Here is a 15,271-nt window from a genome sequence, read left to right as displayed (position 1 = left end):
GGTGGATCACATGAGGCCAGGAACTTGAGACCAGCCTGGCCAACATGGCAAAACCCCATCTCTACTAAGAATACAAAAAAAAAAAAAAAAAATTAGCTGGGCGTGGTGGCACACGCCTGTGGTCCCAGCTACTCGGGAGGCCAAGGCACAAGAATCACTTGAACCCAGGAGGCGGAGGTTGCAGTGAGCCAAGGTCATCCCACTGCACTCCAGCCCAGGTGACAGAGTCAGACCCTGTCTCAAAAAAAAAAAAAAAAAAAAAAATTCCAGTAAAAGGGTCAAAAAGGATGTGTCAACAACTTCTTTAGGTACTCTACATTCTATTCTTCTGGTTCACCAAAATTTATACTTAGCCCTGAGTGTCAACATCATGGCTCCTATACACACAAAAAAACATCTTTAGCAATTTAGGCTTTAAGATCATGCTCTCTGTTTTTGCTGTAAAACTACTGCTGAAAACACTGAACATTATTATTGATTAGTGACTTTTGCGTAATGGGACCTAACCCAGTAAGTTCATTTTAGACTCTAGTAGGAAAAAGTTTGTATTCCTATTGCTCCAAATCCTCATCAACATTTAGTATTGTCAGTCTTTTTAATTTTAGCCTTTGCAGTGGGTATGTAGTGACATCGTGGTTTAAATTTGCATCTCCTCAATAAGCAATCAAGTTGAGAATCCTTCCATGTTTACTGGCTAGTTATCCTCTTTTGTGAAATGTCTACTTCATACTTACACTTTTGTAGGTTTATAAAGTACCATTAATTGTTTTCAGTAAGAAGAGGGAATATAGATAGATTATCATTTAAAAATTAAAACTTTTAGCACTTGCTGCTTGGTTGGTTAAAAATATAAAGAAAAAATGAAAATTCTTCCTAAAACATTGACTAGTCTCTTAGCTACAGCTGACTTCCTGGAAACTCACTTTCCTTTGCCCTTTGTAATGAGTTGTGTAGGTGCTGGATCTTAATTCTAACTTTGTTAATAGTCAAGATGTCCAGAGCAAATCATTTTCTTCTATGGGCCCAGTTTTTCCATCTACGAAAGGGACTGGCCTATGAGTTCTAAAGTCCCTTCCAGCCTTCACATATACTAAAGATCTGCTACTCCCGCATATATTTTTCCTTCTGTTAAATTCCCTACTTCCTATACCCTGATATCCCACCCCCACCTTCAAATTCCACTGCCTTTCTCTCATTCTAACTGTCTTACCTCTTTGAGTTTTTCATCACAGAGATCCAACATGGATTGAGAGATCTGAGTCAATGAGTGTTTTGGCCCTGTAGAGGAACAGAAAGAGATGAAACCATTAATAATGGGAGGCAAAAGCTGCCAACACTTCTTTATCCTTTTAATGCACTTACTTAAGAACCTAAAATGTGTCAGGCACCAGGCTAACTGATGGGTTAGACAGATATACCAGACTTATGTCCATTTTTCAGCGCCTAAAACATAGCAGGTACACAATATGAATGAATAACCAACTTTAACTCTTTCCTTAATTTTGTGTATCTACACAAGGTAGTACTACTGCTGCCTTTAATACCTCGAACATAATACTATGGAAGGGGAGCAATAATTTCTTTAAGAATGCCTAAAGAGTGAGTGGGCGGCAGCGGCGGCGGGAGGCTGGGGCTGTGGGCGGTCGGGCCTCCAGGCCAGGGTGCTGGCGCCATCGTGTGCCTGGGGCCAGTGGGGAGGCCGGGGAGGGGGCCCCGGGGGGCGCAGGGGACTACGGGAACGGCCTGGAGTCTGAGGAACTGAAGCCTGAGGAGCTGCCCCTGGACCCCGAGCCGGAGCCCGAGCCCGAAGAGGAGCCGCCCCGGCCCTGCGCCCCCACCCCCACGGGAGCTCCGGGTCTGGTTCGGGAGCCCCTGGCAGCCAAGAGGAGGAGGAGGAGCCGGGACTGGTCGAGGGTGACCCGGAGGACGGCGGCGCCATTGAGGATCCAGAGCTGGAAGCTATCAAAGCTCGAGTTAGGGAGATGGAGGAAGAAGCTGAGAAGCTAAAGGAGCTACAGAACGAGGTAGAGAAGTAGATGATTATGAGTCCACCTCCAGGCAATGCTGGCCCAGTGAACACGTCATTGAGAAGATGGAGGCCGATACCCGTTCCATCTATGTTGGCACTGTGGACTATGGTGCAACAGCAGAAAAGCTGGAAGCTCACTTTCATGGCTGTGGTTCAGTCAACCGTGTTACCATACTCTGTGACAAATTTAGTGGCCATCCCAAAGGGTTTGCATATATAGAGTTCTCAGACAAAGAGTCAGTGAGGACTTCCTTGGCCTTAGATGACTCCCTACTTAGAGGAAGGCAAATAGAGGTGATCCCAAAATGAACCAACAGACCAGGAATCAGCACAACAGACTGGGGTTTTCCACGAGCCCACTACCGCGCCCGACCACCAACTACAACAGTTCCCTCTCTCGATTCTACAGCGGTTTTAACAGCAGGCCCCGGGGTCGCATCTACAGGGGCCCGGCTAGAGCAACATCATGGTACTCCCCTTACTAAAAAAAGTATGAGGAGGAGAGAGAAGAAAAAAAGAGGAAAGAAGGAAAAAAAAAAAAGAATTAAAAAAAAACAAACAAAAACCAGAAGATGACCTTGATGGGAAAAAAGTATTTTTTTAAAAAGATATACTGTGGAAGGGGGGAGAATCCCATAACTAACTGCTGAGGAGGGACCTGCTTTAGGGAGTAGGGGAAGGCCCAGGGAGTGGAGCAGGAGGCTGCTTATTCACTCTGGGGATTCGCCATGGACATGTCTCAACTAGCAAGCTGCTCACGTTTCCCTGCCCCATTTCACCCCTTGGGGGCTGCTCAAGGGTAGGTGGGCGTGGGTGGTAGGAGTTTTTATTATTTTTTAGCCAGGGCTCTGGAAGGACACCAAACTGTTCTGCTTGTTACCTTCCCTCCGTCTTCTCCTCGCCTTTCACAGTCCTCTCCTGCCAGCTCCTGTCCAGTCAGGTCTACCACCCACCCCACCCCTCTTCTCCGGTTCCCTGCCCCTCCAGATTGCCTGGTGATCTATTTTGTTTCGTGTTTTTTTTTCTGTTTTGAGTGTCTTTCTTTGCAGGTTTCTGTAGCCGGAAGATCTCCGTTCCGCTCCCAGCAGCTCCAGTGTAAATTCCCCTTCTCCCTGGGGAAATGCACTACCTTGATTTTGGGGGTTTAGGGGTGTTTTTGTTTTTCAGTTTTTTTTTCCTTTGCCTTTTTTCCCTTTTATTTGGAGGGAATGGGAGGAAGTGGGAACAGGGAGGTGGGAGGTAGATTTTGTTTACTTTTTTAGCTCATTTCCAGGGGTGGGAATTTTTTTTTTTAATATGTGCGATGAATAAAGTTGTTTTTGAAAATACAGTAATAAAAAAAGAATGCCTAAAGAGACCAATGGGTGACTTACAATTTTCCCACACTTAACATATACAATTTGTGATTGCAATTTTTGTTTGTAAAATTTACAGTTTGTGGTGTTCTAATAACATCGGGTTAATCCAAAGCCTGTGTTAAAAAAGAATCTCTGGGCCGGGCGCGGTGGCTCACGCCTGTAATCCTAGCACTTTGGGGGGCCGAGGCAGGCAGATCACCTGAGGTTGGGAGCTCAAGACCAGCCTGACCAACATGGAGAAACCCCATCTCTACTAAAAATACAAAAGTTGCCAGGTATGGTGGCGCATGCCTGTAATCCCAGCTACTCAGGAAGCTGAGGCAGGAGAATAGCTTGAACCTGGGAGGTGGAGGTTGCGTGAGCCAAGACTGTGCCATTGCACTCCAGCCTGGGTAACAAGAGTGAAACTCCATCTCAAAAAAAAAAAAAAAAAAAAAAAAAAAAAACTCCATACTGAAACCTATCAGAAGCTTCAGAAAATCCTTGAACTATCTAACCTATCTCCTACACTCCCTGCTTATGAATGCCCTAATTTAAGCTCATCATAAAGAGAAGCTAAAATATTTTCATCTAGCTAGTAATTCCAATTACTTCTTTTACATATCCTTTGCTAGATTATATTCCTGTCTATCCTTTTGTGTTAGTGCTCCCCAGAGCCAAAACGTCAGTTCTATTCTCACTAATTATTTAATTCAGCATTCACTTGTTTATTCATTTAACAAATGTTTAATGACTGCGTACAGTGTGTTCAATGATGGGAATATAAGGAAAAATAAGATAGACTTCCTGCCTATGAGACTTACTGGTTTAGGGCAGACACAGTGGCTCACGCCTGTAATCTCAATACTTTGTGAGACTGAGCCAAGAGGATTGCTTCAGCCTAGGAGTTTGAGACCAGCCTAGGCAACATAGCAAGACCTCACCTCTACAAAAAAAAATTCAAAAATTAGCTGGATGTGATGGCACGCACCTGTAGTCCCAGCTACTCGGCAGGCTGAGACAGGAGGATTGCTTCAGCCCAGGAGGTCAAGGCTGCAGTGAGCCAAGATTGTGCCACTGCACTCCAGCCTAGGTGACAGAGTAAGACCCCATCTCAAAAAATAGAACAAAAAAATAAAGATAGTTGCTGATCTAGTCAAATAAATGACTTGAAGATAAATTATTGCAAGACAGAGTATAAATGCTTTAAGTATTTATGGATGAAATGATACAAAAGCTGAAAATATATACTAGATTGACCATATGCTAACAAAGTGTTGAACTGACTGAATAGCACTGAAGTTTATTTCCTCTTTTATTTCTGTATGTGTCTAACAATTTCCGTAATTTTTTTTTAAAATAGAGTATTAGTATAAACAGAGGAATATATTGGTTGCCATGAATTATGGAGGAGCTGCATGAGATACAGATGCTCCTTGACTTATGATAGGGTTACATCCCAATAAACACATAATGAGTGGAAAACATCATAAATGCATTTACTGCTGACAGCACAACACAGTATGCTATAAGTTGTTTTACAACAACTGAATCTGCTTACTGGGGCCGGGGGTGGTTGCTCACGCCTGTAATCCCAGCACTTTGGGATGCTGAGGTGGACAGATCGCTTGAGCTCAAGAGTTTCAGACCAGCCCGGGCAATGTGACGAAACCCTGTCTCTACAAGAAAAAAAAATACAGAAAATAGCTGGGTGTGCTGAAGCACACCTGTGGTCCCAGCTACTTGGGAGGCTGAGGTGGTAGAATCATCGAGCCCAGGGATTCTGAGACTGCATTACGCTGTGATTACGCCACTGTACTCCAGCCTGGGCAACAGAGTGAGACCCTGTCTCAAAAACAAAAACCAAAAAAACAAGAAATTTCTTATAATTATGGAGGCTGAGCAGTCCATGGTCGAGGGGCCACAATTAGTAAGAGCCTTTTTGCTAATGGAAACTCTGCAGAGTCCCGAGGTGGCTCAGGGAATCCCATAGTGAGGGGGCTGAGCATGCTTGCTCAGGTCCCTTTTCCTCTTCTTATGAAGCCACTAGTTCCACTCCCATATTAACCCATTAATCTATTAATCCATGGATGGATTAATTCATTCATGAGGACAGGGTCCTCAAGATCCAATCACTTCTTGAAAACTCCACCTCTCTTGATACTGCCACATTTGGGCATTAAGTTTCAATATGAGTTTTTTTTTTTTTTTTGAGACAGGTTCTTGCTGTGTCACTCAGGTTGGAGTGTTGGCCAGGCTGGTCTTGAACTCCTGACTTCAAGTGATCTGCCCTCCTCAGCTTTCCAAACTGCTGGGATTACAGGCGTGAGCCACCGTGCCCGGACTGTCCCTAAGAGTTTTACTCTGGTTTAGCAACTGCCTAAGTTGCACTGCTGTTCTGGAAGCAGTCACTTTGAGCAGAGGTGTTAGACACTGGATGATATTTAGAGGAAGCTGGGAAAATGAGTTGCACAGACAGTAATTGTTGTAGGAATTCAGAGGGGAAATACATTTATCCAGATCAGGAAAGTCAAACAAGGCTATTCTCGAGGAAGGTGGTGATGACTGTGCCCCTTTTCTATCGACCTTGTGTGTTTGATCCTTATGCCTATTCCTGGATGGAAAAAGAATGAGCTGAATGGTCAGTGAATACCCTGGGGTGGTTTCCTACCAGAGTTAAATTATGCTCTGGACTTATTTTAGCTGTGGAACCTGTGCTAAAGAAGACTTCTAGGTGGGAGGCCTCGCCACTCAGAATTGGCTCTGTGTGGGCAGAGAGCAACCCCTAGTGGGCTTGTGGAAAGCATACTCTGAAAGCCACTTTTCTTCTTTTTTTTTTTCTTTTTGAGACAGGGTCTCCATCTGTCATCTGGGCTGGAGTCCAATGGTGTCATCATAGCTCACTGCAGCCTCGATCTCCCAGGCTCAAGCAATCCTCCCACCTCAGCATCCCAAGTAGCTGGGACTGCAGGTACATGCCACCACACGCCTGGCTAATTTTTTTTATTTTTAGTGAGACAAAATCTCACTATGTTGCCCAGGCTAGTCTCAAACTTCTGAGCTCAAGGAATCCTCCCACCTCAGCCTCCCAAAATGCTGGGATTACAGGCATGAGCCACACACCCGGCTCACTTTTCTTTATTCTGACCAAAACGAGGTGTTGTGTTTGTTTTTGTCTATGATATGGGCCTAATGCAGACCTTAGCTAATGAGACAACAGAATGGGGGATGTATCTATTTCCCCAAATCCTCAAGGTGAGAAATAAATTGATTCTCAATTTTTTTTCTGTAACCAAATATATACAATTATTTAATGCCCTTTCCTCTGTGCTCTGACACTTAAAGAAAGTACTGCTGTAAGAATCAGGTCTGAAATTAGGGCAGTAGTTAAGAACCTACAGAAAGTGGAGTACTTTGGGACCTAAATTGAGGGCAAGGCATTGATGGGGTATTAATATGGGGGTATAAATATAGGAGCTCATAATAAACAAGCTTCTTGGAGATCATCTCTGACATATCATTTACTCTGAAATATTGATTCATGAACAAATGGATGAGTATGGTGGCATTAAGACCTGTAGTTTTACTCACATAAGGTTGAAGGGGATGAGACCCCTGGTTTATCTGGCATTGTAACCATATTACAGAATTTTTGCCTTCTCCCGTAGTAGAATAGTAGAATTATTAAGAAGACATAGTAGCTTCTAACACTTAATGAGTACTGTCTATGTGAGAGAGACTAATAAGTACTACGCATGCCTTCCTTCATTTAACCCTCAGGTTAAAAATTTTCTCTGGTTGGGTGCGGTGGCTCATGCCTGTAATCCCAGCACTTTGAGAGGCAGAGGCGGGTGGATCATTTGAGGCCAGGAGTTCAAGACCAGCCTGGTCAACATGGTGAAACCCTGTCTCTACTAAAAACGCAAAAATTAGCTGGGCGTGGTGGCACACGCTGTAATTCCAGCTACTCGGGAGGCTGAGGCACAAAAATCGTTTGAACCCAGGAGGCAGAGGCTGCAGTAAGCTGAGATGCACCACTGCACTCTAGCCTGGGTGACAGAGCGAGACTCTGCCAAAAAAAAAAAAAAAAAACATAAAACTTTCCCAAGTTCACAAAGATTAGAGGGAGAACTGGGTTTTGCCTCCTGACTTCGGAGCCTAGACTCTTAACCATTTCTTTTTTCTTTCTTTCTTTCTTTTTTTTTTTTTTTTGAGACAAGAGTCTTGCTCTGTCACCCAGGCTGGAATGCAATGGCGTGACCTTGGCTCAATGCAACCTCTGCCTCCTGGGCTCAAGCGATTCTCCTGCCTCAGCCTCCTGAGTAGCTGGAATTACAGGTGTGCGCCACCGTGTCTGGCTAGTTTTTGTATTTTTAGTAGAGATGGGGTTTTGCCATGTTGGCCAGGCCAGCCTGGAACTCCTGACCTCAGGTGATCTGCCCGCCTCAGCCTCCTAAAGTGCTGGGAATACAGGCGTGAGCCACCGCGCCTAGCCCTCTTAACCATTTCTCTAGCTGAGTGTGACTTGTCTGCCTTTCTCTCCAGTATTGTGATGTCTCTGTTTTTCAGGAATGGAGGTTCCTCTGCTGGCTCTATAGCCAGAGACCCAAAGTGAGAGCCATGTTTCTTGATTCAACCCTGGAAACCTTCTATGATAATTTTAAAAATTACTAACCATTTATTGAGCACCTACAATATTTTAGTACCTTTGATACAGTAGATCCAGACCTTATGATAACAGTGTAACACAAATACCTATGTGGATGAATGGTTTTTAATCTTTTTGAGCTCACCCAAAGATTAAAAAAGCCTTTTGTGAGATACTGGTGACAGCTCTGGATCTTCTTTCCAGAAAAATTCACTTATGCACGTATACATAGTATTGTACACAACTTCAGAAGAGGCTTCTAGGACCTACTGAAGTCCATCCTCTAGTAGTCCACAGACTCCAGGGTAAGAACTCTTGACTTATACAACCCTTTGTAGCTGACTCTTTTATGGCACTAAGGGTATAGAGAGTGTGGGGGGCATCTTATCCTCCTCATCTTCTCCTCAGAGAGAAATGTTTAGAATAGCTCCCTACATTAACCAAGTATCTCTGAATATTCTTTCTTTCTCTCTTGTACATAGGACTACAAGGGAAGAATGCAGACAATCAAATGTGTGGTTGTAGGAGACGAGGCTATAGGTAAAACCTGCCTCCTCATCAGTTATACAACAAATGTCTTTCCTGAGGAGTATATCCCCCCACTGTCTTTGACAACTATGGCGTCCAGACATCTGTGGATGGGCAAATCGTCAGCCTGAACACATGGGACACTGCTGGCCAAGAGGAGTATGATGACTGCGAACACTCTCCTAACCCCAGACCAGTATCTTTGTTATTTATTTTTCCATTGGCAACTTGGAATTTCCAATTTATGGGACTTGGTTATCTATGAGTGTGGGGAAGAGAAAATGGAATAAATTATGACTATGATTTCTAGGATATACAGCTAGATGGACAATCAGACAATAAGTTGCCAGTAGGGCAATGAAAAATGGACATGTCTGGCAGACAATTGGAAGCACAGGTATGGAGCCCTGAAGAGAGGTATGGGGCTGGAGATAGTGATGTTAACAGACATATTATGGCTGAAGTAATGAGAATGAAAAGGCAAGGAAATGATTCGAGAAAGTATTTCTGGAAAAGGGAGAAGAGAGTATCAAGTAGGAAAAGGTGGTCAATAGTGGCAAATGCACAAAAGTTCAAGAATGGTATTTCCAACCATATGCAAAAATTTTCAGCATCATTAGTCAATAGGGAAATGCAAATCAAAATTACAATGAAATACCACTTTACACCCACTAGGATGGTTAGAAGGAAAAAGATGGACAATAACAAGTGTTTCCAAGGATGTGAAGAAACTGGAACCCTTATACACTGCTGGTGGGATTACAAAACGGTGCAGCTGCTCTAGCAAACAGTTTGGCAGTTCCTCAAAAAGTTAATTAAACATAAGAGTTACCATATGGACTCAGCAATTCAGCTCCTAGGTACAGACTGAGTATCCCTTATCTGAAATGCTTGGGACCACAAGTGTTTCAGATTTCAGGTTTTTTAAGAATCTGAAATATTCTGGAATATCTGCAAATATGTGAACATCCCTAATTCAAAAATTAGAAATCCAAATGCTCCAATGAGGATTTCCTTAGAGCATCAAGCAGGCATTCAAAAAGTTAAAGATTTTGGAGCATGTCAAGTTTTTGGATTTGGGATGCTCGATCTTTATATACCCAAGAGAAATAAAAACAAGTGTCCCTTAACTGTCTTACTTGCCTGAGAAATAAAAAAAATTAAAATTAAAAAAAGCAAATGTGTGGTTCACACCTGTAATCGCAGCACTTTGGGAAGCCGAAGCAGGTGGATCACGAAGCCAGGAGATCAAGACCAACCTGGCTAACACAGTGAAACCCTGTCTCTACTTAAAATAGAAAAAATTAGCCAGGTGTGGTGGCACGCGCCTATAGTCCTAGCTACTCGGCAGGCTGAGGCAGGAGAATCGCCTGAACCCAGGACGTGGAGGTTGCAGTAAGCGGAGATCATGCCACTGCACTCCGGCCTGGGCAACAGAGCAAGACTCTGTCTCCAAAAAAAAAAAAAAACAAACAAACAACAAATGTCCACACAAAAGTCTGTACAAAAATGTTCACAAATGCATTATTTGCATTAGCCAAAATTACAAACAATCTAAAGGTCCATCAATTGACAGACAAAATGTGGGGCATCCATACAATGGAGTATTACATGATAAAAAAATGAGGTTGGGCACAATGGCTCATGCCTGTAATCCCAGCATTTTGGGAGGCCAAGTCAGGAAGATCACTTGAGCCCAGGAGTTTGAGGCCAGCCTGGGCAACACAGTGAGACTCTGTCTCTACAAAATAAAAAATAAAAATTAGCCAGGCATGGTGGCATGCGCCTGTGGTCCCAGCTACTTGAGATGCTAAAACGGAAGGATTCCTTGAGCCCGAGAGGGTGAGGCTGCAGTGAGCTATGACTGTAGCACTGCACTCCAGCCTGGACAACACAGTGAGACCCCTCCTAAAAAAAAAAAAAAAAAAAACCAGGAATGAAGTACTGATACATGTTACAATATGGATGACATGTTAAAACTGACCACTTTAGCCAGCTGGGCGTGGTGGCTCATGCCTGATTTAATCCCAGCACTTTGGGAGGCCGAGGCAGGCAGATCACCTGAGGTTGGGAGTTAAAGACCAGCCCAACCAACATGGAGAAACCCTGTCTCTACTAAAAATACAAAATTAGCCAGGAGTGGTGGCGCATGCCTATAATCCCAGGCACTTGGGAGGCTGAGGCAGGAGAATCGCTTGAACCCAGGAGGCAGAGGTTGCAGTGAGCTGAGATCATGCTATTGCATTCCAGCCTGGGCAACAAAAGTGAAACACCGTCTCAAACAAACAAACAAAAAACCTGACCACTTTAAATGGTTAAATTGCATAGTATGTGAATTATATTTCAATAAAGATGTTTAAATAAAAGGTTATTTCTGAAAAGTGGCCAGTGGATCCAGCAATTAGGATGTAGCTGGTACTTCAGCAGAAGACAAGTGCAGGGTTGTGAGGCATAAACAGTAAGTGAAAAAGTGGAGAACAGTATATGGAGCATGATGGTTAAGAGTACAGGCTCTGACGTTAGATATAACTGGATTAACATCTCTACTGTACCTTTTTTTTTTGTTTTTTTGAGACAGAGTCTCACTCTCTCGCACAGGCTGGAGTGCCGTGGTGCGATCTTGGTTCACTTCAACCTCCACCTCCCAGATTCAAGTGATTCTCATGCCTAAGCCTAGTGGTGGCTCATGCCTGTAATCCCACCACTTTGGAAGGCCAAAGTCAGTGAATCGCTTGAGGCCAGGAGTTCAAGACTAGCCTGGCCAACATGGTGAAACCCTGTCTCTACTAAAAATACAAAAATTAGCCGGGCATGGTGGGGTGCAGCTGTAGTTCCAGCTACTTAGGAGGCTGAGACAGGAGAATCGCTTGAACCCAGAAGAGGAGGAAGTTGCAGTGAGCCAAGATCGTACCACCACACTCCTCCAGCCTGGGTGACAGAGTGAGACTGTCTCAAAAGAGAAAATCGGCCGGGTGCGGTGGCTCACACCTGTAATCCCAGCACTTTGGGAGGCTGAGAAGGGCAGATCACCTGAAGTCAGGAGTCCGAGACCAGCCTGGCCAACATGGCAAAACCTCATCTCCACTAAAAATAAAAAAATTAGCCTGGCGTGGTGGTGCATGCCTGTAATCCCAGTTACTCAGGAGGCTGAGGCAGGAGAATCGCTTGAACACAGGAGACAGAGATTGCACTGAACCAAGATCGCAGCACTGCATTCCAGCCTGGGCAACACAGCGAGACTCCATCTCCAAAAAAAGAAAATCACAAATGTAGGTTAGAAATGCCCCTAAAAGGCCGGATGCAGTGGCTCACGCCTGTAATCCCAGCACTTTGGGAGGCCAAGGCGGGTGGATCACGAGGTCAGGAGATCTAGACCATCCTGGCTAACACAGTGAAACCCTGTCTCTACTAAAAATACAAAAAATTAGCCAGGCGTGGTGGCTGGCGCCTGTAGTCCCAACTACTTGGCAGGCTGAGGCAGCAGAATGGCATGAACCCGAGAGGTGGAGCTTGCAGTGAGCCGAGATAGTGCCACTGTACTCCAGCCTGGGTGAAAGAGCAAGAATCCGTCTCAAAAAAAAAAAAAAAAAAAAAAAAAAAAAGAAATGCCCCTAAAGGTAATGTCATCTTCCTCTTTTTTTTTTTAGTACATGTGCAGGATGTGCAGATTTGTTACATAGGAAAACGTGTGCCATGGTGGTTTGCTGCACACATCAACCCATCACCTCATCATTAAAAAAAATAAATTTTTTGAAGCTATTTAAACACTACAGGCCTGTATGTTCATCTGGAAAATGAGGGTTATAACAGTATCCATTTTAAAGATTTCTTATGGTGAAATAAAGAAAATAATGCAGCCGGGCGCAGTGGTTCATGCCTGTAATCCTAGCACTTTGGGAGGCCAAGGTGGGTGGATCACAAGGTCAGGAGTTTGAGACCAGCCTGGCCAACATGGAGAAATCCCGTCTCTACTAAAAATACAAAAATTAGCCAAGTGTGGTAGTGGGCGCCTGTGATCCCAGCTACTCGGGAGGCTGAGGCAGGAGAATCGCTGGAACCTGGGAGGCAGAGGTTGCAGTGAGCCAGGATGGCACCACTGCACTCCAGCCTGGGCGACAGAGCAAGACTCCAGCTCAAAAAAAAAATAAAATAAAAAGAGGTAATATGAGTTGGTCCGGAAATATAGGAAACAAAGGCATCCCAGAAAGAGAGCAAAGACTGGGAGAGCAAAGACTGCAAAGTCATGAAGAAATCATAGGGGACATTTTGTGAAATATAATGCTGAGTGTGGCAGGGGTTGATAGTGGGTATGGGAGCCAGTCATTGGAGATGGAAAGTAGATAAATGGGTTGGGCCTGCTTGTGAAAGGTTTTAAAATTCACGTAGTACTACTATCCCATGTTTACAGATGAGAAAACTGAGGAGGGTATGAGAAGTTAAATAACTTGTCTACGGTAACTCAATTAGTAAGTGCCAGAGCCATGATTTATACTTTATCTGTACTCCGAATCCCTACATTTATATCTGTGAATCTGTGCTCAAGGATGCAAATGGAAACCAGAAAACCTTATCCTTTACATGCAGAAGCTATACTGTTTCCTCTTTTTAAGACACAGCAACAGGCCAGGCCCAGTGGCTCATGCCTGTAATCCTAGCACTTTGGGAGGCCGAGGTGGGCAGATCGGTTGAGCTCAAGAGTTTGAGACCAGCCTGGGCAACATGGCAAAACCCCATATCTACCAAAAAAATACAAAAATTAACAGGGTGTGAAGGCAAGCACCTGTAGTCCCAGCTACTCAGGAGGCTACTGGGCAACAGGAGTGAAACCCTGTCTCACAAGGGGAAAAAAAAAGACAAACAGATTTCTTCCTCTTTGTCTTCTCAGCTTTTGAGCAAAGTGAACATGTAACAGCACCTCTAACAAATTTGTAGACCAAATCAAAGATTCAGACACAGCAAATATGGTCACAAGTGCATACTCTACACAGGTTCCATCCACACTGAATGTCTCTCTCTTTTTTTTTTGAGACAGAGTCTCGCTCTGTTGCCCAGGCTGGAGTGCAGTGGCACGATCTCGGCTCACTGCAAGCTCCGCCTCCTGGGTTCATGCCATTCTCCTGCCTCAGCCTCCTGAGTGGCTGGGACTACGGGCGCCCGCCACCACGCCCAGATAACTTTTTGTATTTTTTAGTAGAGATGGGGTTTCACCATGGCCTCGATCTCCCGACTTCCTGATCCGCCCGCCTTGGCCTCCCAAAGTGCTGGGATTACAGGCGTGAGCCACCGTGCCCGGCCGAATGTCTCTCTTTTGTACTAACCTAGGACCACCTCTTCCACTACATTCCATGGAACTGTTTCATTGCAACGAATAGACTCCAAATTCTCCAGAGGATATAAGAATTAAACAGTGGGAATAAAAAGAAGTGACATTAGGCCGGGCGCAGTGGCTCACACCTGTAATCCTGGGAGGCTGAGGCGGGTGGATCATGAAGTCAGGAGTTAAAGACAAGCCTGACCAACATGGTGAAACCCAGTCTCTACTAAAAATACAAAAATTAGCCAGGCATGGTGGCACACGCCTGTAATCCCAGCTACTTGGGAGGCTGAGGCAGGAGAATCACTTGAACCGAGAGGCAGAGGTTGCAGTGAGCCAAGATTGCGCCACTGCACTCCAGCCTGGATGACAGAGACTCCAACCCCCTCTTAAAAAAAAAGAAGTGATATTTATTAAATGACTGAAAATGTACATTACCTGATTTTCATACCCACAAATGAATGCACAAATACACTGTAGTCCTCTCAGTCCAATCTAGTCTGAATTTAGGGCCAGTAAGGAATAAGGATCTGAACAGTGACCTTTGCAATCATGGAACATTTAATTCTTACCATTGTAGGTTGCACTATTTTTCACAATTAGCTCCAGATGCTCTCTGAACTCTTCCCGAGATGGGTAGAGGCGTTTACGCACGTTTTCACGGAGTGTTTGTAGGTCCATTGGCCGAGTGATGATTTTGTAGTAGTCCTTTACAACCTTTGCATTGACTGGAGTGTGGAAAGGGTATGTCTGCAAACAAGGGCCAGAACCATACATCAGCAAAGAACACTTGCCAGAGAGCCAATTCCTGAAGCCTCTCACATCTTAGCTATCTACCTGGCTATCAACTCTGAAAGCAATCTTTCCAGATGGAGCAGGTCTGTTTCCTCTACTAAACTGCTTAAAAAAAAAAACAAACAAAAAAACTAAATCCTTAAAAATTAGGCATTCCAGTTACCTAAATCTATAGATTACTGCCCTCTATTGGAAGTCACAGACAGAACAAAAGGCCTTGACATCCCTACTATAGATATCCAATGCAATGAACTCACATTTGGAAGATCTCTCATGTCATTGATGATAGACTCCAAGATAGATGACAGCGTCACCATAGGATCTGTGCGGCGCCGGTGGATGGACTTATGAGGTCTCTAAGGAGAAACATGAAAACAGAATGCTTCCTCAGACCAAAAAAAAAACCCACATTCTCTCCAGGCACAGTAGCTCACGCCTGTAATCCCAGCACTTTGGGAGGCTGAGGTGGGCGGACCACTTGAGGCCAAGAGTTCAGCACCAGCCTGGGCAACATGGCGAAACCCCGTCTCTACTAAAAATACAAAAATTAGCTGGGTGTGGTGGCACGTGCCTGTCATCTGAACTACTCAGGAGGCTACGGTGGGAGGATCACTTGAACC

General features: G+C 44.4%; 1 protein-coding gene and 1 pseudogene across 1 annotated transcript in view; one reads left to right on the top strand and one right to left on the bottom strand.

Moving 5' to 3' along the window:
• The window catches only part of TAF1 (TATA-box binding protein associated factor 1), a 100,904-nt gene that overhangs the window by 45,178 nt on the left and 40,455 nt on the right, over nucleotides 1-15,271 (bottom strand). The window contains exons 27-29 of the mRNA XM_058441323.1: nucleotides 14,909-15,007; nucleotides 14,429-14,606; nucleotides 1,211-1,278 (exon numbers count right to left, since the gene is read on the bottom strand). Coding sequence (XP_058297306.1) covers nucleotides 1,211-1,278; nucleotides 14,429-14,606; nucleotides 14,909-15,007 — 345 coding nt within the window. The remainder of the gene's footprint in view (nucleotides 1-1,210; nucleotides 1,279-14,428; nucleotides 14,607-14,908; nucleotides 15,008-15,271) is intronic.
• LOC116811779 (polyadenylate-binding protein 2-like) lies at nucleotides 1,426-2,514 on the top strand (annotated as a pseudogene).

Source organism: Hylobates moloch, unplaced genomic scaffold (genome assembly GCF_009828535.3).
Source record: "Hylobates moloch isolate HMO894 unplaced genomic scaffold, HMol_V3 SCAFFOLD_7, whole genome shotgun sequence".
In the NCBI taxonomy this organism is placed as follows: Eukaryota; Metazoa; Chordata; class Mammalia; order Primates; family Hylobatidae; genus Hylobates; species Hylobates moloch.
This window is presented reverse-complemented; position numbering and strand designations above follow the sequence as displayed.